The sequence below is a fragment of the Malaclemys terrapin genome, chromosome 25, assembly GCF_027887155.1.
Source record: "Malaclemys terrapin pileata isolate rMalTer1 chromosome 25, rMalTer1.hap1, whole genome shotgun sequence".
NCBI classification, from domain to species: domain Eukaryota; kingdom Metazoa; phylum Chordata; order Testudines; family Emydidae; genus Malaclemys; species Malaclemys terrapin.
In genome coordinates, this window is record NC_071529.1 from 9,775,508 (window position 1) to 9,800,180 (window position 24,673).

General features: G+C 57.6%; 1 protein-coding gene and 1 long non-coding RNA gene across 2 annotated transcripts; one reads left to right on the forward strand and one right to left on the reverse strand.

The window, feature by feature from the left end:
- Nucleotides 1-1,079: 1,079 nt before the first annotated feature.
- On the reverse strand, nt 1,080-20,933 carry PDK2 (pyruvate dehydrogenase kinase 2). Its single transcript, XM_054014295.1, has 11 exons — nt 20,776-20,933; nt 16,630-16,771; nt 12,978-13,049; nt 10,729-10,913; nt 9,911-10,000; nt 9,241-9,318; nt 8,659-8,735; nt 8,004-8,102; nt 7,339-7,446; nt 6,874-6,987; nt 1,080-2,653 (listed from the first exon to the last, which is right to left on the reverse strand). The coding sequence occupies exons 1-11, from the start codon at nt 20,894-20,896 to the stop codon at nt 2,513-2,515; spliced, it is 1,227 nt and encodes a 408-aa protein (XP_053870270.1). The 5' UTR covers nt 20,897-20,933; the 3' UTR covers nt 1,080-2,512.
- On the forward strand, nt 3,249-4,953 carry LOC128829110 (uncharacterized). The gene is made up of 2 exons (XR_008443291.1): nt 3,249-3,777; nt 4,350-4,953. It is a non-coding gene; the product is annotated as an uncharacterized LOC128829110 (long non-coding RNA).
- Nucleotides 20,934-24,673: the final 3,740 nt, after the last annotated feature.

Sequence of the window (24,673 nt, forward strand, 5' to 3'; positions counted from 1 at the left end):
CCAGCCCTCCCTCCCCCTCTGCCATTGGGTGACTGCTCACACAGTACATGCTGTCCCAGCCACCTCCCGTGGTTTTGCCTCCCCCGCGGCTGGGCAGGAGTCCTCTCAAGGGCACAAGGGAGGTGATTTCCAGGGCTTGAAATGCAGTGTCAGCTCCCCGGAGCTTTGCGTCAACACGGCAGCTGCGCGCTGGGCGAGGGAAGCCGAGCGTGAGGTGCTCTCTGCTGCTCTGGCTACGGGCCTCGGCTCCTTTCCCTCCCACCAGGCTGGCTGGGCTCAGCCAGGTGGTGCCAGCGTGGGACCCTGCCACGGCAGGATAAACAAGGCCATGGAGCGCTCTGCAGAGCCAGACAGCTCCCTGCCTTGCAGCCCACGGCCAGGCAGACAGGGAAACCTGACCTCCAGGTCACTGCTCTGCAGAGAGCAGCGCACGGCCCCAGCCTGCACGGTGCCATGCTGGGAAACAGGACGCCTGGGTTCCACTCCCAGCTCTGCCAGTGCCCTCCCTTGGGAATATCGTTCCAGGCTTGCTAGGAAAAGGGTCCCTTTGGCCAGGGATCTCAAAGCATCATGGGAAGCCGAGTGTCATCCTACTGCTGGTAAACTGGGGCAGTGACTTACCCGTGGCCACACAGCAAGTCCTGAGGACCCAGGCGTCCTGGTAGTATGACTATGAATCAGTTTTACTACAGCAGCATTGAGGTCCCCTTGTGCTGGGAGCTGCCTAGACACGGTAAGCCAGACCCTGCTCTGAAGAGCCTACACTCTATTTAGACACAGAGAAGGTGGGAGGGGAAACTGAGGCACGGGGCAGCGATATGATTTACCCAGCAGGTCAGGGGCAGTGCTGCGAACAGAACCCAGGGCTCCATCCAGTATGAAAGCCTACTTACCTTACAGATGTTTGAAAGGGTTAATTGGCTGTAGAGATGATTGGATCCAGTTTTAACACTCCACTGACTAAGTGATTTAGGCCCATGCAGAAGGCAGGGTGCGAAATCCACTGCCCGGGAGGACAGGGGGCGTTTGCTGCACGCCGGGACCCCACGAAGTGCAAAGAGACCACCACCAACACCAGGTCCGTTTTGGTCAATGTCATCTTTACGGATCAACAATGGGATGAACGCCACGACTTAACCCACCGTGTCTTGGGCAGAAACAGGGTTCTGCCCACAGCATAAAAATATATATCTGTGCAGATCCTTTCCAGAGAACATAAACACATGTCATGGCAATCGATCACACGTGGGGCATGCAGGGCAGCGGTGTGAAGACACAGGGAGCAGTCGGGGCCGAGGGGAGCTCCCCGGCCAGGACAGAGACAGCTAGAGGGTCAGGAAGGCGGGAGGGAGGGGGGCAGAGAGAACAGGCTTCTCCAGAGCCCAGGCCTCAGACAACACAGACAAAGTTACAATCCCTCAGACCCTCACCAGATCAGCACCTGTCTCTGCCTTGCAGAGCAAACGCCTCCAGCTCGCCTCAACCAGCGCCATACAGCCGGTGTGGCGGGAGGGGTCCCGAGTGCTGACAGACCTGGACAGCTGCTCTGAGCTGGAAAGAGGCACCGTAATGCCTCGTGTATAAGCACAGCCCAGAGAGATGGCTGCTGCACCCCATCTGGGAATCCGGGGCGACCCCACTGCGATCTCCTCCCCCAGGTGGCTGTTCTAATGCCTAGCCCCAGCCCCACCCCCACCCCAGCAGGGTAGGACGGAGGACAGCCCCCTCCCTTTCCCTTTGATGCCCTTCCACTGTCCCAGCTCAGGAAAGGGCAACCCTGGCACCTCCCGGCAGCCCCCTGGGCCACCCCCCCCCGAACATGGAGGCCCCCTCGCTCCCTGCACCTCCCCCGCACCATTCACGACACACCTGACCCTCCCCCCACCTGGGGGCTGGTACTAGGGACCCACTGGCTGTTCTGGTGCCCAAGCTGGACCCCACCCCCCGCCCCACAGGTGCTCCAGCCCTGGCTCCCAACTCCCCCGGCCTAACAGACCAAGTGGGAGCCCGTGGCCCTCCTGCCTCTCTCTGCAGGGCCCCCATCCACCCCACACCTAAACCTACAAGGCTTCCCCACCTGCCCCCACATTTGAAACTCTTCGGCCAGAGGGCTGGTTTCCCCCGTAACCATAAAAGCCGTCTCCACAGCCTGACTCCTGTCCTCCCGCTCCCAGTGGCAAGCGGAGGCAGAGAACAGATCTCTGGTGAATAAAAGGATTATGGGTAAAACCCCCAACCACGGGGAATGCCCGGAGCCTGCCCGGCTCTCTCTAAGGTGAGGATGGGGGGAGCCCAGCAGACGCCGGGCAGTGGTGGGCGTGGGCTACTGCATGCTACATACCGTAAAAAGAAAATCATTCCCGCTCCTGGGCGGAGCGTTAGCCAGACTGGTCAATAGGAAGAGTCCATCGCTCGAGTCCTTCCGATGTGGTTTTTGTGATGTGGATAGATTCTCCCACCCCAAGCCCGCTGGTATCTCCGTCTCTAAGCACCACCAGACACCCCCGGGGACCTAAGTCACCCGGTAGGTGGAGGTGTTCTTTGGTTCCGTACTGGGCACGCACCAGTCGTCCGCCTCCTGGATGGTCTGGTAGTGGCGCCAGGCCGACTTGTTATACACGGGCAGCCTCTCCACGGACTCTGTCGACAAGGCCTGTGGGACGCAAGGCAGCCAGGTAACTGCATGTCAGCGAACAGGAGAAGTGCTCTCTCTGCAGTGAATGCTGCCCCCAAAGCCCCATGTCCTCCAAGCATCCTCCCAATGGCACGGCCAACCACTAGGAAGTAGCCCTAGGAGACCTCTGGTAGAAACTGGACAACAGTTCAAGACCAACCTCTGCTGTTTCCCTCCTGGTCCCTACTCAAGGCAGATTTCATGCCACGTGTTAGCCTGTAAAGTGCTTTGGCATCCTTCCAGACACAGGGCATCAGCAACGTTCTGCCCTCTTCTGAAGCCTTCCATCCAAGGAACCCAGGAGTCCTGGCTCCCAGGCCCCTGCTCTGACCAGTAGGTTCCCTTCTTGATACAGGAGTTTGATATCAAAGACTGCTAATGAAACCCTATGATTCTTCGCTTCCATTTCCTGGCACCGAAGCGTGTGTGTTGGAATGCAATTTGCATTCAGAGAGGGGCAGGCAGGGGGGAAGCAGTCTCTGCAGGTCAGATCTTGCATTCGTTTCCCCAGGGCTTTTAACTGGAGCTGGCTGAGAAAGGGAATCCCTTTCCCACGGACATTTCCACATTTCTGAAAAAGGTTCATCGTGCATTGGGATGAAATGTCAAGTCCGTGACATTTTTCACAGGGAAGGATTTAAAGACTGATTCCATTTTGGGACGCCCGAAAGGGAATTTTCCCAGCTGACCTCAGAGAAGGCGCCTGTCAATTTCACCTGTGAAACTGACAAGAGCCTTCCATGCCCAGCTGCTGGAGGGGCGGAGAGCCAGAGGGCTGTGTCACTGACAACCCCCCAGCTCTGGGAGCCAGCAAGGGGCTGCCTGGCCCCTAGAGCTTGGAGGGGGAGGCGGGGTGGGGGGAGAGAAGAGGCAGTGAAGCCTGCCTGTGTTTCAATAAAAGAATTTCATTAATTTTGTTGGAAAACTTTCAACCTGCTCTACTTCTAACTCCTCACCAGCTCCACAAGGAAGATTTTAATCACGTCTGGGTGAGTTTTTGCACGAAGGTCGGTCTGAATACAGTGCTTCTGGTGCCCTGCCCATGCACCAGCTAAGGACTGAAGCCAGGAGCAGTTGCATCAAGGGACTGTCTATATACTGAGGTTAGCTACAGCTGGGTGAATAAAAACCACGCATTTCTTTAATTGAGCTAAATCACTTTATAAAGTGTTAATCATTTTTATTTTATGGGTTGCTAGTTCTTTACTTCCCCCCCATAATTGGCCGTAGAGGATGTTTCTTCCCTTAATTAGCTTCCCGATTGTTGATAGAATTTCAGGTTTTACAAAGATTTTTGTTTTACTAAAGTTTCACACACAAAATGTGCATCTGTGTTGAAAAAGACAACACCAGGGCACCAACATCTTTATACCGTGAGAACCGCAAACTCTGGCACAACAGCGATCAGCAGATACCCCCGACTATGTTTGAAGCCAATATATTAAACTCCCACAAGTCAAGAAAGCTGAAATGCTTCAACCTGGCTAATATGCCTCCATCAGGGTTTGCGGTCAACGGCACATGTGTTCTTGAATTATGTTGGCTCTGGGATTTTTCCAAAGCACCTAACTTTAGGCTCCTCTTTGAAAATGTTGGCCTGTGTGTAGAACGAAGTCGTTGCGAATATTTGTATTGAATTGAAAGTCTAAATAACTTTTCATTGTTCACACCGCAGCAATTTTGTTCTGAACGGACACGGATTTTGTGCAGTGTTGTTATAGCTTCCTACAGACCAGGATACACCATCTCAAAGCGCACCAGCTCCTGCCAGAGCAACAGATGCAAAACCTGCCGACGTATCTCCATTGCTGCGATGATCAATACCCTCTACAACACAATTGTCAAGATTCCTGGTCCTACACGCTACACGTGAGGTTCCTCATGCAGTGCTTCAAATGCCCCAACAACCCCCATGAGGGTGAAACCAGACAATCACTATGCTCTTGAATGAACTCATGCAGAAAAATGATAAAACTACCGTCCATGGGCAAACGCCACTTTTAATTTCCCCAATACTAATTTCTCCCTACTGTTACTCACCCCTTCTTGTCAACTGTCTGTAATGGGCCACTCTCTTACCACTTCAAAAGTTATTTCTCCTCCCTTGGTACCCTGCTGTTGATTTATCTCGTTAGAGTGACTTAACACTTGGTAAAGCAACCCACACATCCTTTCATGTATTTATACCTGCTCCTGTATCTTTTACTTCATACATGTGATGAAGTGGGTTCTAGCCCACAAAAACTTATGCCCAAATAAATTTATTAGTCTCTAAGGTGCCACAAGGACTCCTAATTTTTTTTTTTTTACTTTTCACAAAGCGATCACTCCAGATCTGATCTTACAATACTCATCCTCAAGGGAAATCTACACAACACCTTCAAAAGGTGAGCCTGGGACCTTAAATTCCTAACTCTGCTAGACATTCAAAACCATGGACTCCACGGGGTTTTATGGCTCATTACGACAATTTGTAACTCACCCACCCTACTGCCTGGCTAAACCTTAACTGCCCGCTTCAACCCCCTTACACAGAATAGCCTCACCCTCAACTGACAACTTCATTTCAAGTGGCCTCTACAACATGGGTAACCCCTTACGCTTAACAATCTGTCCCAACTTGTATTTAGCTCAGACTCTCTGATCTCCCTCCCCAGGCGTGAAGAAGAGATCTGTGTGGCTCTAAAACTTTTACCTTCCCTCGACAAAAGCTGGTCTAATAAAAGATACTACCTCACCCACCTCGTCTCGCTCAAAAACTTTATGTCAATAAAATAAAAGTTGAATAAAGATACAATATTAGCCCGGATGCTGCAAATGCCTAGGCCTGTGCTTAACGGTAATCCCACTGAAGTCAATGAGATTAGGCATGTGAGTAAAGTTACGTATCTGCTTAAGCAGTCGCAGGATCCGGGTCTTGAATTTTACAAAACGGCTATAAGCCCAAAAAATTTGAAAATGTATGTACAATATCCTAATTGTAGTGGCACCGGAGGAAAACAATAGTGTTTAAAATTTAGTGTGTGATAAAAAAAATTCAAATTCACAGTTGCAATAGCGCACGTTTTCCAATTAGCTTTTACAAAGCCGCCACCCGATTGAAACCTGATTTTAATACGATTATTAATATCGAAATGATTTAATAATAGTGTGATTTAAAACAGCTACTCACGAAGAGCAAAAAATCCCTGATACAGACGAGCCCTTAGACGCCTAGCTCTGGAGTACAGGGGAATCTAACCAGGAGTCTGTCAGTTACACATCACCTCTCAGCATGACCCAACATGTAAATGACATCCCGAGAACCTGTTCCCATAGCTATGGGCAGGGCCGACTCAGACCCAAGCTCCTGCTCCGGTGGCTACCGGAGTCACCCTGGTTATGTCACTGATCTTATTCAGGGATCGATCCTGAATGGAGACATGCTTGGGCTGAGAGATAGGTTGAGCCTTTGGGGGGGGGGGGGAGGGGTCGAGTGAAGTGGCTAGGAACAGAGTGAAACTGACCCACGTAAACTTCACCAAGGAGGGACAGCATCAATGGGGACAAGGCTGAAAGATCTGGAGACTCCACCCACTGTCAGTGACATGGGGCAGGGATCACCTTCTTCTCTGTTGCAAAGGAAGAGGAAAAGCCAGGGGCTGGGGACCGCCAGCAAACCCTTCCAGCGTTAGCACTTATCTCTGGTCCCCGCTGCGGTAGCGTCCGCACGCCTCCCGATCTTTCATTTATCTTCACAGCCCATACGTGAGGTCGGGCGGTGCCACCAGCCCCGCGTTACAGACGGCAATGAACAGACGCAGAGAGATTAAGGGCTTGGCTACACGGGAAAGTTATACTGGAATAAGCCACGAGTGTAGTTATACTGGTATAACTCCCCATGGGGACACACTTATCCCAGTATAAGAGCGTCCATACGGGGAATGATACCAGTATGGTTCTACTGGCGCAGCCGGGAAGAGTTTCCTGTGTAGACAAGCCCTAAGGGACTTGCTCAAGGTCACACAAGGAGGAGAGCAGGAACGTGAATGCAGGCCTCCAAAGTCCTAGGCAGGCCCCCTAACCACTGGAACATCCTTCCTTCTAGCTCCCCCCTTCACATGGGGTGCCTGTCACTGACAGGACTGGGAGGCCTCCAGGGAGCGGCAGCCTGAACTAGCGGGTTTGAGAAGGAGAGACCTGGGGGGTGATTTACGCACCTTCAGGTAGATGACTGCGTCTGTCCCAAAGCCCTCCATGGAGAAGAGCTGAAGGTCCCCTTGGAAATACTTGGCATAGAGTCTGGAAATGGGCAGGCCGTAACCAAAGCCAGCCTGGCGGGGCGGGGAGAAGACGACAGGAGGTTATGGTTGCAGATGTCTCTGCGAACTGCCCGACCACCAGACCCTAGTTTCCCCAACATCACCCCACCCAGACATCAGGAACCCCCCCACGCCCTCCTCCCACTCCCAGGTGGCCTGGCTGTCAGACGTAGGCCCTCCGCCATCCCACCATGCCATCCAAGCGGATCAGTATATGTGCAGGCTGCTTACTGGAATCCCCTGCACACGGCTCTGGAGGGGGAGGATGGTTACCTGGAAGGACTTAGGGAATTCCATCCACTCACCCACCCACAAAATCACCTGCAGGGACACCCGGGGGGCCCGACTTGATCCGATACGTACCAGGGGTGTCCCGCCCGAGCCGGGCTGCGGGGTGGGTGCGGTGGAATACATGTAGCTGAAGAGCCGCTCGATCTTCCGCAGCGGAACCCCGCCACCTCGGTCGCTCATCTGCGCGACGGGACATTGTCAGTGACCCCCCACATGCCCTGAGCAGCGGCGCGTTAGCCATCCCCACCCCCACAGGGAGATATCCCAGTAGCCCAGCAGCGCCTGATACAGAAGAAGCATCACTAGGCCATGACAGGGCGCTCTGTCCAGCCCCCCTTACTGGAGGAAATGCCCTTGTGCGGCTGGGGGAGCAGGGAAAACAGCCTCAGGGTTCAAGCGGGAGGCTCCCAAGCAAGGACTGGCTACGGGCATCCCAGAAGCCGCAGAGATGAGCTGCACTGGAGAAGAGAAGCTAAACAGCATTTGGGGGGGTGGGATAAATACCCCCCCACACACATGCCCCCCGAAGTCTCAGGCCCGGGGGACAACAAGTCAGATAGTCAAACAGAACTCAGGAGGGTCCTCTTGCCCGATCCTCTATTATCCACTAGCCCACATGCCCTCAGGCTACCTGCTGCACTGCAGGGGACTCCCAGGACACAGGTGAGCACCCTGGGGAATTAGCCTGATGCTGAGGGACCCTTTCTATCCCTCGGACCCTCAGCCAGGCCACCTACCTTGATAGAAAGATCTTCTTTACCCAGCGCTACCATCACCTTGATGGTTGGGAGTCGGAGGCTGGACTCGTGACTCTCCACGGTGGCTCTCATGGCATTCTACGCGGGAACAAAGACAAGAAGCGGGTCATCAGGGATTTTGTAATGACAGACTGTCAGCTCCTCTAGCCTGGCCCCCACCTGCCCTGATGCTTGAGGAAGGTATAAAAACCCCCACAAGGCACCTATTTGTGCAGTATTTGTAAGGGTAGGAAGTTCCTTCCTGACCCTGAGCCGATCATCTGCAGATGCCCTGAAGCAGAGGCTTGGTGGTCCTGGACTTCCCATGAGTCGATTCCGTCTTTAAAATGTTTACTAAAGCTAGTTCCCTAGGCAAAAATCCTGCAGAAATGAGTTCCACGGGTTAACACTGTGGCTGAAAACGTGCTTTCCTTTACCCATCTCTTAACTTACTCTCCTCATACATGTACTCCCTGGCCTCCACCTCACCCACCGCCAGAGGCGGGAGCTCGAAACTCCGGTGCCTACTCCAGGGAACCATCGGTGGGTCAGGCAGACAGAATGCCAAGTTCTACCATGGTTCTCTCCAGCTTCGTCACCTCCTTGCAGAGAAAGAAGTGCTACAGGTGAAGGACCACAGAGACAGGAGCCTTACCTTGAAGAGCTCAAAGAGCATGTGGTAGAGGTGAGATGGGACATAGACAATGCGGATTGGCTGCTTGGAATTGTTGGCTACAAGGGAAAGAACACAGCGGCTGTAAGGGAAATGCTCCTGTAAGCTGTCGGCCTGACTCCCCTAACCCAGGGAGGACTCACGCCCAAGGACGGCGCAGGTCTGTCTTTCAGGGCGCAGTTTTGTTCTTCAAATACCAAACTCTCCGAGTAACACATGCAAAGCAGGCAGCAGCGGCCCAGAGGCCTTTCCTCTGCGTCTCTCCCCCTGCTATACGGCCAACCACGGGGGCCACCTCGCTTCCTGCAGCTCCCTTCTTCAACGGAGCCATTTCAGCAGACTCAACAGGGAGGTCACTGATCAGTCCCAGGCCAGGCCGGGCTCTGCTCCCCGTAAAGGGCCAGTCACCTTGTGCCAGGTTCCTTAGAGAGCTCCTCGTCCTCAGCTGCTCCCCACCAACCCCTGCACCCAACAAGCAACTCACCTTCCCACCGGGCTCAACGGCTCCCCCACGAGCATCCCCGCCCACCTGTCCCCAGGGGCTGCGGGACCCTCTAGACTCACCGCTGACTTCCTGGATCTCCAGATCGGGCGAGGTCATGTAATACTGGTCGCATAGCAGCTTGGCCATGTTGTAGGCATCTGGAGAACAGGGAGAGGTGGGATCGGCACCGATTCTACCCAAGAGAGCAGAGCTCAGCGCCTGCTTTCCCTTGGGACAGGCTCAGGACTTAGCGAGGGGACGGGAGACAAGGAATTTCAGCATGGACAGTGCAGGGAACGACAGACTGGAGCGGGATATTTGCTCCAAGAAGGACAAGTTGGGCATCAGCCGGGTGAACTTCCCCCAGGCTGCCCTGTGCCACTGTCCCCTGCCTGACAGGGACCCCCTTTTAGGGACAAGGGGAGCTCAGTCACTGTGGCCCACCAGTGCTTGGCATCTCTGGGGTACCCCCAGGGGCAGTCTGACATGTGTCAGGTGAATGCTTGTCCACCGGCACCTAGGCTGAGATCTACCAAATTCGTCACACAGAGAGGCTTCCAAACAAACAGCCTTCAGGCCCCGCTGGCCTGGCACGGATCAGAACCGGATCCCCCTGCTGATCTCCCGAGCCAGCCAGCGTCCCCTCCCCGAGACACCAAGATGAGGTTGCACTGGGGAGACCCTTTAGCCTTCTGCGCTCCACCACCCTTTTGTGGGGATGCTGCCTCTCCGCCGTTACGGGGCACAGACCTCTCACAACCTCGGACACGTCACAGTGGGGGTCGATGCTGCCAATGTGCTTGGGGTGAGCCGGGTTGGTACTGCCATCAAAGAGCAGGCCTACATGGGAAGAGCGGGAGGGGAAGGAGAGACAAGGGGGGAGGAGAAGGAGGAAGGGCCTCAGCACAGACTGAAACATAAGAGTCCAAAGGGGAACCCAAAAGGATCAAAAGCATGCGTGTCAGTTTCCATCTCTCCTACCCTGTCCCTCTGTCCCAGTACTCCCCACCCACCCACAAATTCCACCCCTCGGCCCCAGTGCCCTACTGGAATCTCCCTGCTTATAAGGTCTATTCTCGTCTAGCCCAGAGGTCTTCCGGGCGGTCCATCAATTCATCTAGATATTTGCTTAGTTTTACAACAGGCTACATAAAAAGGACTAGCAAAGTCAGTACAAACTAAAATTTCATTCACCCGGTGACCTGTTTATACTGCTCTATATGTCAGGACAACATTAATATTCCAATTGATTTATTTTATAATTATAGGGTAAAAAGGAGAAAGTCGGCAATTTGTCAGTAATAGTCTCCAGTGACTCTTTTGTGTTTTTAGGTCTGATTTTGCAAGCAAGTAGTTTTTAAGGGATGTGCAAGACAAATCAGACTCCTGAAAGTGGTCCAGTCGTCTGGAAAGGTTAAGAGACGCTGCACATTTTCAATACTGTGCCCATCACCGCAGCATCTCATCCCTGCCTCATTCCACCTCTCCTCTGCAGCCCACTCAATCCCTTCCTCTCGCTTGTCCCCTCCATGGGAGACAGCAGGCTTGGCTGGGCGGTTGGCACTCACTGTGCTGGTTGATCAGCATGCGGATGGAGATGCGGCTCAGGTAGAAGCGGTCCAGGAAGTACTGGATGTTCTGGTTAGACACGGGGTCGTCCCCGTAGGCTTCCTTGTACTCGATCACCCCCTGCGCCATGGTCGGCACCACATCGTTGTGCCGGTTACGGATGGTGATCAGGGCGTCCGTGAACCTGGGGAGAGCAGGAAGGGAAAGCGAGGGGGTTAGTCCATGTGAGATGGGAGCAACTCATCATAGAGCGAGGCGAGGATAGAACCAGCTTCCCAGAGCCTGGAACCAGAGGGCTACAACAAGGAGGCAGGGGACAGCAAGACCCCCAGTCCATTCCAGGGAGGCACAGCAATCCAGTCCAGGTTCCCCTATGGCTGAAGGAGCTCTCCCCCATTCTAACCCTAATGCGGGCTTTTAACAGTGCGCAGCTGCCTGGGAAATCCCGGAGCAGATTCCACCGCACAGCTGACAAGGATCTCCAGGACACAGGTAACATTAGAGATGGATGAAGTGCCATAGCTGGAATTCAGCTCTGGATTGGGGCGGGGAGGTCCGGAGGGAGCTGGGACCTGTGATAAAATTTCAGTGACACTCAAGCCCAACCGCAGCCCGAGCGGAGGTCCCTGCCAGGATCCGGGAGTGGGGCAGCAAGAAAACACGACTGTCCCGTTCAATGCGGCCCTACAAAAGGAACCCTTGCTCAGGTATCAGTTCATTGCTAAATGCAGACGGTAAAAATCATAAATAGCAATACAGAAAAGGCAAAAACGTTCACTAGGGAGTCCTGTGGTGTATCTGGAACGAAGCAGGAGGACGTATCCATCGCACTGGAATAGAAAATGTACCATTTGGAAAAAGAAAGAACGTGAGGGCCCATATAACTTGCATCCTTAAAGAAACCAGCTGAATCACTACTGTTAATTTTTAACCGATCTGGGAAAACAAGAGAAATTCCAAATTGGAGGCCTGCTACTGCAGTCCCAACATTTAAAAAGGGGAGAAGGGATGACCCAGCGAACTACAGATCCGCTGGCTGATGTGATTCCCAGGCAAATGACAGAGTCTCCGATTAACTGCTCCATCAAAGAATTAGAGGCGAACAATACAGCTAAAGCCAGTCAGCAGGGTTTCATGGAAACTAGGTCTTATCAAACAAACCTGGTATCTTGGTTTTTTGACAAGATTACAGGTCTGGTTGATAAAGGTAACTGCGCATAGTATCCCTAGATTACTCCAAGGCGGTGGACTTAGTACCAGATGACATTCGGATTGTTTTACGGAATTAACGAGGCGCTCATGAGATGGATTGCCAGCCGGCTCAATGACAGTGTTGTTGTTACTGGGGAGATATCACTGAGTGGGGCTGTTTCTCAAAGGGTCCCCCAGGGACTGGTTCTTGATCCGGTGCTATTTGATATCTTCTAGATGATTGATAAAAGTCATATAACATTTTTGCTGGTTAGGTTTGCAAGATGGCACAAAAACGTGTGGGGTAACAGATAACGAGGAGGACAGGTTAATGGTACAGAGCTCTCTGAGTCGCCTGGTCAAATGGTCACAATTTAATCCACTCAAACGGACGTTTACTCATCTGGGATGAAAGAAAGCAGATTACACCTAAAGAAGGGGAGACTAGGTCTTGGGAAGCAAGAACTCACAGGAGGACTTTGGGGTCACGCTGTTGCTAAGGGGCCTAACGTGATGCGGGGATGTAGACAAAGAGGGAATTCAAGCAGAAATTGACAAGTGCACAGCATTGGTAAGGTGGCTACTAGAATACTGTGTCCATTTCCGGTCTCCACGCTTAGAGGAGGATGTGGATGGACGGGAGAGAAGCAAGCCTGGCAGAGAGAGGCTTAAGGAGCTCCACTTCCTCGGTCTATGGAAGAGCAGGTTGAGAGGTGACTTGGATCACGGTGTATTGGCACCCGCGCACGGGAAAGGTACTGGCTAGGTGGGGGTGGGGCGTTGATCGTGCTGACACAGGCATAACAAGCGCCAATGGCTAGATCCAATTCAGCCTTGAAATATGCTACAGTTTGCTAGCCAGGAGGGTGATTCAACACCGGAACAGCTCCCCAGCGTGGTGGACTCTCGGTCCCTGGGAGTCGCCAAGCGGAGATTGGATATCTGAAAGATACGCTTCAATGCAGGTTCTGGGAAAAAGCCTTTGGCTTGTGGACACAGGCGGTCAGACGAGATGACCGAAGGGTCCCTCCTCCCAGTCAGCCCACACCCAACTTACTGTCCCAGGGTGCCTTGGTCCTCGGGGTCTTTGTCCAGGAACTCCATGATGTCCAGCAGGCTCTGAACGTACCTGTGGGGGAGTGGGGAGGAAAAGGGATGCAGGCTCTGTTTATATTCCACAGCCACACGCTGGGAGCACGGATCAATGCAGAGTGGCCCCGATCCCCATCCCTCTACGGGCAGGCGCCCCCGAGAGCCCGTGTGGGACAGCAATGCCCCACTACCCGCCTCCATGGGGGGGGGAGAAGAGGATCCACAGAGTCTAGGCACAGCACTTTACAAACAGGAATTGCTTCATCCACTGCTGAAATGCAGCCAGCTCTGGAGTGGGAAGCAGCAGCGTGCACACACACACACACACACGAGTTTAGGGCTGGAAGTGGAGAACACTCTGGGATCTCTAACAGGCAGGATCGCCACTTGGCATCCGCAGCAACACAGCCCCCCCCTGCAATGCAGCAGCCAGTGGTTTAGTGCTGAATTACAGGCAAGGCTGCCTCCTACGGAACCACCCCCACAGCTTCCAGCGGCATTTGGGCTTTCTGCAAAGGTCTCCCATCCAAACCCCAATCCAGCCCAACCCTGCTTAGCTTCACCTGCCAGGTTCTTAACCTGCAGCCATTGCCGCTTGGGCTACTGAATCAAAGGCCTTCCCTGCCTGCTACTGCAGATTCCCGAGGTCCATCTCTGGGAGCCCAGTCTAGGCAGAGCTGCTCGTTCACCCGCTGCCTACCATTCCCTAGAGCACGGTCACCCAGCCCTCCTCCCACAGCGGGACAGGAGAGACGGGCCTAGCCTAGAGCCTTGCACGATGGGAAGTATAAAAGGTGAAGGAGGAGCAGCGCACCAGCAGCCGGGGGCCAGCGACTTCCCAGGCCTGCACCTTGCCAGAGGCTTTGGGACATGCAGCGCACCTTGCCTTCTGCAGCCTCAGCTTAATCAGGAACGTCTGCCAGGCGAGCCCCGAGCAAGCAGCCCGTCCCCTCCCCTGGGTCAGTTTCCCTCCAGACACACAGCTCCTTCCAGGGGGCACCATGACAGCTGCAAACTCCTAAGCAAGTTGGCTGTCAGCGTGGGGACGGAATGGCTTCCCAGGGCTGTGTTATATTTGCTTGGGGATGTAGGTTACAGGGAAGCAGCTGCAAAGGCACCGGTCCTGAAAGAACAGGAAGTTTTGATCACGGGATCCCAAGGGTGCAGGAGGAGGAGTACAGGAGCGGTTCACCGCCAGAGATGACGGGGCAGATCCCGCCACCAGTCACAAGGGGATGAGGGGTGGAAGGAGAGTGCTCATGTGGGCCCCATCACCAGAGCTACCACGCAGCACAGCATGGTGTGGGGCTTACGCCAGAGAAGCAAGGACTGGAGTAGCAGGAGGGCCCTGGCTGGTCTGGAACGGAAGGGATGTGGGAAGGTCAGGGTACTGGAGCAGTCTAGATACCCCTGTAGCACTCAAGCATGTTGGCAGAACTGGGCGTGGGAAGGTTAGGGCTGGACTAGCGGGGGGGGCTGCAAGAAAGGACTGAGGTGCATGGACATACGTGGGGAGCCCAGGGCATGAGGGGAGCCATGGGGGAAGGATGGAAGGGCACTGGCAGAGCTGTGTAGAGGGCCCAGGGCTGGAATAGCAGGTGGGCTGCAAGGGCATTGGCGTTCGGAGGCTCAGAGGAGTGGGAGAAGCTGCTCGACAACAAACCCCTCTGAGCGCTCTATGGGGCGCTGCGATGGGGGCTCCCGTGGGTCTCCGGGTCAAGCCACCTGAGCAGATGTGAAAGACCGCAGAGCTCCATGCTGGAGAGGGGTGCAGCCAGGGGACCTCCCTGGCCCCTCTGAGGAGGGGCTGCTTAAACAGACATGGGGTGGGGGAAGAAGGAACAGATGGGAGGGCTGAAGACGCACCCACCCACAGGGGACAATCGCGTGTGGCAGCGTAACCAGCCACCCCTTACTTCACAGCCCCTCGAACCTCTGGGGTGCTCAGACCTGGCAGATTAATAATAAAGGGGTCGAGGAGCAGCACGGGGTTAAAAGCCACCCCCCCCCCGCCGCCATTGGCGCAGGCAGCAAAGGGTTGACGACCAGCCCCTTGGGATCACTGATGCAGGAATGCACCTTCCAGGAGGGCAAATTCCAGCCTCGCTGCAGGCAAGGGCCAGGTTACTATTAACTCAGGCTCCTGCCCCACAGCTCCCGGGGGAGTGGGATTCAGCTGGTCTGGGCAGCCGCTGGCCCTGCCGGATGCAGCAGGAACCAGGAACACGGAGGGGAAAGAGGAAATCGCTGGCTGCACAAACAAGCTGTCACGTGATCCCGAAGCCCCAAAGTAGGACAAAGTTCAGGCTGCTGCTGTCTGGTAGTCAGGGGCCGGGTATTGGGGGGGGATCTTAAAGGGACATTTCCCATTTCTTCCCCCTCCTGTTGGCCTACAGAGGCCCAAACCTATAAGGACCTGACCAGAGCAGCTGGTGCCTTTGAAATGACAACAAACCAGTCCGAGGGGGAGAAGAAATCCAAGCGTGGGCTGCAGGCCGGCGGGCTTTCAAGGGTTAAATACAGTCGCTGCCCCACAAACTGCAGTACCCAGCGTGACCTGGCGGGGGCGCCATAACCGCTGGAGTAACAGGGAGCACGCACTTCCCCTGATTCCTAGAAAGCCAAGGGCGCTTTGGAAATCTCCCTGCTCCCCAGCGAAACCCAAACGGGTTCTGCCCAGGGCTGGGCGAAGTGTTAAGTGAAAAAAACCCTCAACTGTTATGTGTTGGGCTGATCCCGCTCAGATGTTCCATTGTCCTGGCGCGATTCAATGAGCTGGTCCGTTGCTGGCCCAGGTCTAGTCTAGGAAGAGGTGTTTCTCAGCATGATCTGTCGGCTAGCTGTTCTTTACAGGGGTTAAGCCCTGTCTACACTAGAGGTCAAAATGCCGTCGCTAACGAGTGTACACACAACCTGTTTTCCCAGGCTTGGTCGACACTAGAAAATTGAATCAGCTTAACTACATCCCGCCGGGTTGTGAAAAAGCCCCACCCCCGACCAGCGTAGTTAAGCCGACCTAAGCCCCAGTGTAGACAGTGCTAGGGCGATGGGAGAATTCTTCCATCAGCTTAGCTACCGCCTGTCAGGGACACGGAGTACCTACGCAGATGGGAGAACCTCCCGTTGGCACTGATAGTCCCTATCCTGAAGCGTGACAGTGGCAAGCTATGCCACAGTAGCATTTCAAGTGTAGACGGGCCCCTAGTCTAGATGTGGTCTCTTGGGTATGAACTGTCTCAGCCCCCAGCCCTCCCCAGTTACCACTGCGATTTGACTCCCCCTTGTGCCATTTCACACCCACACACACAGTAGGTCCATTCCAGAGGCCCTCGCCTGGCAGGGCCTTTGAGCTGCCATCCTCATTCTCCTCCTGCATCTGTTACATGTAAACCCAGACCAGGCGAGCAAGGGGCTTGCTGAGAAGGAGAGTTGGTGGGTGCTGTGGGATATGGAAAGGCTGGCAGTCTCTCCCTACACAAACAGGCTAGCAGTGCCATGCTCCCCCCCAGGCTAGCAGTGCCATGCCCCCCACCCAGGCTAGCCGTGCCATGCCCCCCACATACACACAGATTAGCTGCCCGCCCCCACCCCCTTGACTGGCAGTTCATCCTACTCACCAGCTCTGCACCAGCTGCACCGAGGGCGTGCTGATGACCCGGTCTGGCAGCAGGTTGATCTCCTTCATGATGTTGGACAGCCTGACAGGCAGCTCCTGGCGGAGGAAGGTGAAGGAGGTTTTCTCGCAGGCATTGCTGGACCCTAGAGACAGAAGCCCCACCATTAGAAGAGCAGGATCTCAGTGACCCCCAGCCTGATGATGGGGAAGTAGGCACCTATCCCTTCAGGAGACACCCACCTGTCCTGCCCCCGATATCAGCTCAGGACGGTACATCAGACCACCTGTTGGACTCCCAGGGATCAGGTGCTCACCCAGAGCATTTACCTGGTTCCTCTGGCCCCTTCCCCCACCACAGCCCCTTGCATCAGAGGACCTCACGCTCATCCATAAACATTACACCTCAGACCCCCACTGAGTACAGCTTTAGCCAATCTAACCACTAGGCCACATTCCCTTGCAACTGGCTGAATTCCATCAGGGTCTTGGGCACAGCTCTCAGGATGGGGAGGGGGAGGAAAGCTGTCCCCATCACTTCACCCCCAATCGCATACCAGCCCTTCTCATCTGCTGCTTACCCCCTCCATGCTGCTCCCTCCACCAGTCACCTCCTCCAGCTGCCAAGCTCCAGCAGGGGATACTGGCTAGGAGACTCACAAGGGAAGCCAGGTCGCACGCGAACCCCAGGCTGCAGCCCATTACTGCCCAGCGTGGGAAATGGGGAGAATACCCCATCACTTTGAAGGCATGCATCCACAAAGCCAGGGCAGGTGGGGTCGTCCAGTGGTTTGAGCAAAAGACCGGCGTCTCTGCCTGGCTCTGCCACTGATTCACAGAGTGACCTCGGGCATGTCACCTAACCTCTCTGTGCCTCGGATCCCTCCATCCCTACACATCACTCCAATCACGGGGCCTCCAAAGAGTCCTGTACGGTTATTTTTCGTCACTGCCTCCCGAGGTTGGGAGTGGGTAATCTGCACACTGGCTGCCTTCCCCGGGTCCAGGAGCCATTTCTCAGGCTCCCTCTCTGGAATCAAACCCTGCAATAGAGAATTCAGCACTGGGGTCCCCAGGGACCACAGAAATTGCAGCGCTGGGTCCTCACAGCCCCAGGGACCAGAGCCTGGCACACGTGGTACGTGCGGCATTCAGCGCGCACACAGTCCTGAAGCATCGCTTGCCTGTTCCTGAGCTCTGACGTGTCCCTAAGCACAGCACAGCACGATTGCAGGCTGCCTAAGGAGAGCTTGGCCCTGCCACCGAGTGACAGACAGACACTAGGAGCCTTAATGACCGGGGAACTCCCAACAGTGGCCAGTAGAAAGGAAACTAACAGCCTTATTGGCAGCAGCTCCAAGTTCTGCAACCAACACACCACCCCGCCCCGCACTCCCAAAGCACCCGGGTGACAGGGACACGGGCCAAGATGCTCCAGGAGGGTCCGGAGGAGGAAAAAAAAATAGGGGGTGATTATTAGATCACAGCAGGGCTATAAAGTAACTGCAGGGAGAAGAGAAGAGGTGGGAGGCTGGTAAACAAGGGCATAGTTCTGGAGAGAGCAGTAGCGGGTGTACGTGTGTGTGTTTAACTCACACGCACACAAATGTACAGATGTAACCTGAGCCACTGCACGTTCGGACACCCCTGGCAGTTTCTATCTAAACAACGGCACAGACTGTTCGGAAGACAAGTGGCTAGTGGAAGGGAGAGAAAAGCACACACGCGGGTGTTCGTGCACACACACAGCAGCATGCATGTCAGCAGGTTGCCGCGCAGCGCAAGCCAGCCAGGTATGGCAGGGGCTTTAGCTAGCGTTTTGAAAGCACCGGCAGGCCCGTCATTTGTTCTGGAAAGAGAAGCCACACGAAATGGACACAGAGGACGGCTAGCGCTGGGGGCTGGAACGGTTCTAGGACGCGGCAGAGGGCACTGGATCCGATATGAGCAGGCACCCTCCCCCTTTCAGCACACGTCTAAGGACAGCCGGAAGAGAAGGGGGTGCTGTGATGCATTTCAAATAGTTTACGGCAATAAACCTCTTCGCCTTTTCCTATCTCCTTCAGACCACGGATTTCCATGTACATCAGTGAATCCATCTTCCCAGCCTCCCCCGGGATGTGGCTCGGTCTCGCTACCCCCATGCGACTGACGGGGAAACTGAGGCTCAGAGCCGGGAAGGGAGGGCCAGGAACAGAACCCAGGCACCCCCTGCTCTAGCTAGTGGGCTGGGAAGCAGCAAGGAGGGGCTATATCCCAAACCCCAAAGCAAGACAGCACCCTGTTGTTTTCAAACAGGATTTTCCAAGGGGGAAGATCCTTGGAGGGTTTGGGTGTATCAGAGTCAGACTCCCCAGAGCAGGGAGGGCAGAATACGTGGTGTGGGGGGATGGATGGGGTGTATTCCAACCTCTCATCCTCTCCCCCAGCTGTCCCTTAGAAGAGTGGACAGCAAACCTTACAGTAATCCAGGGACAAGAGTAGCCATCCTCTCCTCCCCCCATAGCTCCTGCTATGGCCTAGGGGGAGAGGGGAGTCCAAATAAACTGCTCTATTCTCCCTGCACTGATTTAATGCACCACCCACCCACTGGTTTCCCCTACGTCCTCCACTCCCCAGAGAACAGGAGCTTTTCTGCTCCCCGCCCCCACATATCCCACTCTCAGCCCTATAGTCCTTCTAGCCCTTTCCTAGCCCCCGCCCTTGGTAATGAAAAGGCAAAGGGGGTATTTGCCCGGGTGGGGGAGGGGCCTGGGGATATTTGCCCAGGACCCTGGGGGGTATTTGCCAGGGGTGGGGCCTGGGTGGGAGAGGTACCCGGGGTATTTGCTGGGGGCGGGGCCCGGGTGGGGGTGGGGGAGGGGGCCCATGGGTATTTGCCTAGGTGGGGCAATGGGGGAGGGGCCCGGGCGGTATTGGCCCCAGTGGGGGAGAAGCGGTGGGGGAGGGGCCTGGGGGGTATTTGCCCAGCAGTGGGGGAGGGGCGGCGGGGGCGGGGCCCGGGCGGTATTGGCCCCGGGGGGGGAGGGGCGGCAGGGGAGGGGCCCGGGCGGTATTGGCCCCGGGGGGGGGAGGGGCCCGGGCAGTATTGGCCCCGGGGGGGGAGGGGCGGAGGGGGAGGGACCCGGGCGGTATTGGCCCGGGGGGGGGGGGGGCGGGCGCTATTGGCCCGGTGGCGGAGGGGCGGCGGGGGCCCGGGCGGTACTGGGCCTGGGGGGAGGGTCCCGGGCGGTATTGGCCCCGTTGGGGGAGGGGCCCGGGCGCTATTGGCCCCGGGGGGGGAGGCCGGTGGGGAAGGAGGGGCCCGGGCGGTATTGGCCCCGGTGGCGGGGGAGGGGCCCGGGCGCTATTGGCCCCGGGTGGGGGAGGCCGGTGGGGAAGGAGGGGCCCGGGCGGTATTGGCCCCGGTGGCGGGGGAGGGGCCCGGGCGCTATTGGCCCCGGGTGGGGGAGGCCGGTGGGGAAGGAGGGGCCCGGACGGTATTGGCCCCGGTGGGGAAGGAGGGGCCCGGGCGCTATTGGCCCCGGTGGCGGGGGAGGCCGGTGGGGAAGGAGGGGCCCGGGCGCTATTGGCCCCGGTGGCGGGGGAGGCCGGTGGGGAAGGAGGGGCCCGGGCGCTATTGGCCCCGGTGGCGGGGGAGGGGCCCGGGCGCTATTGGCCCCGGGGGGGGAGGGGCGGCGGGGGCCCGGGCGGTACTGGGCCTGGGGGGAGGGGCCCGGGCGGTATTGGCCCCGGTGGGGGGGGAGGGGCCCGGGCGGTATTGGCCCCGGGTGGGGGAGGCCGGTGGGGAAGGAGGGGCCCGGGCGGTATTGGCCCCGGTGGCGGGGGAGGGGCCCGGGCGCTATTGGCCCCGGGTGGGGGAGGCCGGTGGGGAAGGAGGGGCCCGGACGGTATTGGCCCCGGTGGGGAAGGAGGGGCCCGGGCGCTATTGGCCCCGGTGGCGGGGGAGGCCGGTGGGGAAGGAGGGGCCCGGGCGCTATTGGCCCCGGTGGCGGGGGAGGGGCCCGGGCGCTATTGGCCCCGGGGGGGGAGGGGCGGCGGGGGCCCGGGCGGTACTGGCCCCGGTGGGGGGGGAGGGGCCCGGGCGCTATTGGCCCCGTTGGGGGAGGGGCCCGGGCGCTATTGGCCCCGGGGGGGGAGGGGCCGGTACCGAAATCCAGGAACTGCTTCATGGAGAGCGGCGAGGGCGAGAACTTGCTGAAGTGCTCGATGTAGGACGGGGCCCCGGCGGCCCGCGCCGCCTTCTCCAGCAGGGCCCGCAGCAGCCGCATCGCGCCGCCGGGACCCTCCGTGCCACTGACAGCGGCCTGCGGCGGGGCCGGCCAATCCCGCGCCGGCCCCGCCCCCCGCCGCCCGCAGCCAATCGCGGTTCAAAAACATCCCCCGCGGGCCAATGGGGTGCGCTCAGACCCACGTGCCACCTGGGACACGCCCATTAACCCTTCCCTGCCCAGGGCCCTTCTGTCCGTCCACCCCCGCGCTCTATCCCCTTACCCCCTTCCTCCCCAGGGCCCTACAGCCCACCCCAGACCCCCCCATTCCCTTACCCCCTTCCTCCCCAGGGCCTTATAGCCCCCCCAACCCCCCCCATCCCCTTACCCCCTTCCTCCCCAGGGCCCTACAGCCCACCCCAGACCCCCCCATTCCCTTAACCCCTTCCTCCCCAGGGCCCTACAGCCCACCCCAGACCCCCCCATTCCCTTACCCCCTTCCTCCCCAGGGCCCTACAGCCCACCCCAGACCCCGCCATTCCCTTAACCCCTTCCTGCCCAGGGCCTTATAGCCCACCCTAGACCCCGCCATTCCCTTAACCCCTTCCTGCCCAGGGCCTTATAGCCCCCCCAACCCCCCCCATCCCCTTACCCCCTTCCTCCCCAGGGCCCTACAGCCCACCCCAGACCCCCCATTCCCTTAACCCCTTCCTGCCCAGGGCCTTATAGCCCCCCCAACCCCCCCCATTCCCTTAACCCCTTCCTGCCCAGGGCCTTATAGCCCCCCCAACCCCCCCCATTCCCTTAACCCCTTCCTCCCCAGGGCCCTACAGCCCACCCCAGACCCCCCCATTCCCTTAACCCCTTCCTGCCCAGGGCCTTATAGCCCCCCCAACCCCCCCCATTCCCTTAACCCCTTCCTGCCCAGGGCCCTACAGCCCACCCCAGACCCCCCCATTCCCTTAACCCCTTCCTGCCCAGGGCCTTATAGCCCCCCCCAACCCCCCCCATTCCCTTAACCCCTTCCTGCCCAGGGCCCTACAGCCCACCCTAGACCCCGCCATTCCCTTAACCCCTTCCTCCCCAGGGCCCTACAGCCCACCCCAGACCCCCCCATTCCCTTAACCCCTTCCTCCCCAGGGCCCTACAGCCCACCCTAGACCCCCCCATTCCCTTAACCCCTTCCTGCCCAGGGCCCTACAGCCCACCCCAGACCCCCCCATTCCCTTAACCCCTTCCTCCCCAGGGCCCTACAGCCCACCCCAGACCCCCCCATTCCCTTAACCCCTTCCTGCCCAGGGCCCTACAGCCCACCCTAGACCCCGCCATTCCCTTAACCCCTTCCTCCCCAGGGCCCTATAGCCCACTCTAGACCCCCCATTCCCTTAACCCCTTCCTGCCCAGGGCCCTACAGCCCACCCTAGACCCCGCCATTCCCTTAACCCCTTCCTCCCCAGGGCCCTATAGCCCACTCTAGACCCCCCATTCCCTTAACCCCTTCCTGCCCAGGGCCCTACAGCCCACCCTAGACCCCCCCCATTCCCTTAACCCCTTCCTGCCCAGGGCCCTACAGCCCACCCCAGACCCCCCCATTCCCTTAACCCCTTCCTGCCCAGGGCCCTACAGCCCACCCTAGACCCCGCCATTCCCTTAACCCCTTCCTCCCCAGGGCCCTACAGCCCACCCTAGACCCCGCCATTCCCTTAACCCCTTCCTCCCCAGGGCCCTATAGCCCACTCTAGACCCCCCTATTCCCTTACCCCCTTCCTCCCCAGGGCCCTATAGCCCACCCCAGACCCCCCCATTCCCTTAACCCCTTCCTGCCCAGGGCCTTATAGCCCCCCCAACCCCCCCCATTCCCTTAACCCCTTCCTCCCCAGGGCCCTACAGCCCACCCCAGACCCCCCCATTCCCTTAACCCCTTCCTGCCCAGGGCCTTATAGCCCCCCCAACCCCCCCCATTCCCTTAACCCCTTCCTGCCCAGGGCCCTACAGCCCACCCCAGACCCCCCCATTCCCTTAACCCCTTCCTGCCCAGGGCCTTATAGCCCCCCCCAACCCCCCCCATTCCCTTAACCCCTTCCTGCCCAGGGCCCTACAGCCCACCCTAGACCCCGCCATTCCCTTAACCCCTTCCTCCCCAGGGCCCTACAGCCCACCCCAGACCCCCCCATTCCCTTAACCCCTTCCTCCCCAGGGCCCTACAGCCCACCCTAGACCCCCCCATTCCCTTAACCCCTTCCTGCCCAGGGCCCTACAGCCCACCCCAGACCCCCCCATTCCCTTAACCCCTTCCTCCCCAGGGCCCTACAGCCCACCCCAGACCCCCCCATTCCCTTAACCCCTTCCTGCCCAGGGCCCTACAGCCCACCCTAGACCCCGCCATTCCCTTAACCCCTTCCTCCCCAGGGCCCTATAGCCCACTCTAGACCCCCCATTCCCTTAACCCCTTCCTGCCCAGGGCCCTACAGCCCACCCTAGACCCCGCCATTCCCTTAACCCCTTCCTCCCCAGGGCCCTATAGCCCACTCTAGACCCCCCATTCCCTTAACCCCTTCCTGCCCAGGGCCCTACAGCCCACCCTAGACCCCCCCCATTCCCTTAACCCCTTCCTGCCCAGGGCCCTACAGCCCACCCCAGACCCCCCCATTCCCTTAACCCCTTCCTGCCCAGGGCCCTACAGCCCACCCTAGACCCCGCCATTCCCTTAACCCCTTCCTCCCCAGGGCCCTACAGCCCACCCTAGACCCCGCCATTCCCTTAACCCCTTCCTCCCCAGGGCCCTATAGCCCACTCTAGACCCCCCTATTCCCTTACCCCCTTCCTCCCCAGGGCCCTATAGCCCACTCTAGACTCCCCTATTCCCTTACCCCCTTCCTGCCCAGGGCCCTTCTGTCCGTCCCGTCCCCCCCCCCGCTCTATCCCCTTGCCCCCCTTCCTGCCCAGGGCCCTACAGCCCACTCTAGACCCCCCCCCCATTCCCTTAACCCCTTCCTGACCAGGGCCCTATAGCTCCCCCTAACCCCCCCATTCCCTTAACCCCTTCCTGCCCAGGGCCCTACAGCCCACCCTAGACCCCCCCCCATTTCCTTAATCCCTTCCTGACCCGGGCCCTATAGCCCCCCCCCACCCTCCCATTCCCTTACCCCCTTCCTCTCCAGGGCCCTACAGCCCACTCTAGACCCCCCCCCATTCCCTTAACCCCTTCCTGACCAGGGCCCTATAGCCCCCCCCAACCCTCCCATTCCCTTAACCCTTTCCTGCCCAGGGCCCTATAGCCCCCCCTAAAGGAGCAGTCAAGGCCGACAAGGCCATTGAGGAGAAGCTAACTGCATTCTTTGCATCCGTCTTCACTGCAGAGAATGTGAGGGAAATTCCAGCACCTGCGCTATTCTTTTTAGGTGACAAATCTGAGGAACTGGCCCAGATTGAGGTGTCAGCAGAGGAGGTTTTAGAATAAATGTATAAATTAAACAGCAATAAGTCCCCAGGACCAGACGGTATTCACCAAGAGTTCTGGAGGAATAAAATCATGAATGGCAGGGAGAAAGTGTTATATACTCCTGCACATAATGCAAGAACCAGAGGTCACCCAAGGAAATGAAGAGGCAGCAGGTTTTAAACCAACAAAAGGAAGCAACAGAGGGTCCTGGGGCACCTTTAAAACTAACAGAAGTATTGGGAGCATAAAAACCTCACTTCTTCAGAGGCAAGTAATGGAAATCTCCAGAGGCAGGTATAAATCAGTATGGAGATAACGAGGTTAGTTCAATCAGGGAGGGTGAGGTGCTCTGCTAGCAGTTGAGGTGTGAACATCAAGGGAGGAGTATCAGGGGG

Excerpts from the sequence above, each read along its gene's own strand:
- PDK2 (XM_054014295.1), bottom strand. The coding sequence starts at position 20,896 with ATGCGGCTGCTGCGGGCCCTGCTGGAGAAGGCGGCGCGGGCCGCCGGG. Across the intron at positions 13,050-16,629 it reads GTGCAGCTGGTGCAGAGCTG|GTACGTTCAGAGCCTGCTGG; the intron begins GTGAGTAGGATG and ends ACTCCCCCACAG. Across the intron at positions 10,914-12,977 it reads GACCAAGGCACCCTGGGACA|GTTCACGGACGCCCTGATCA; the intron begins GTAAGTTGGGTG and ends TGCTCTCCCCAG.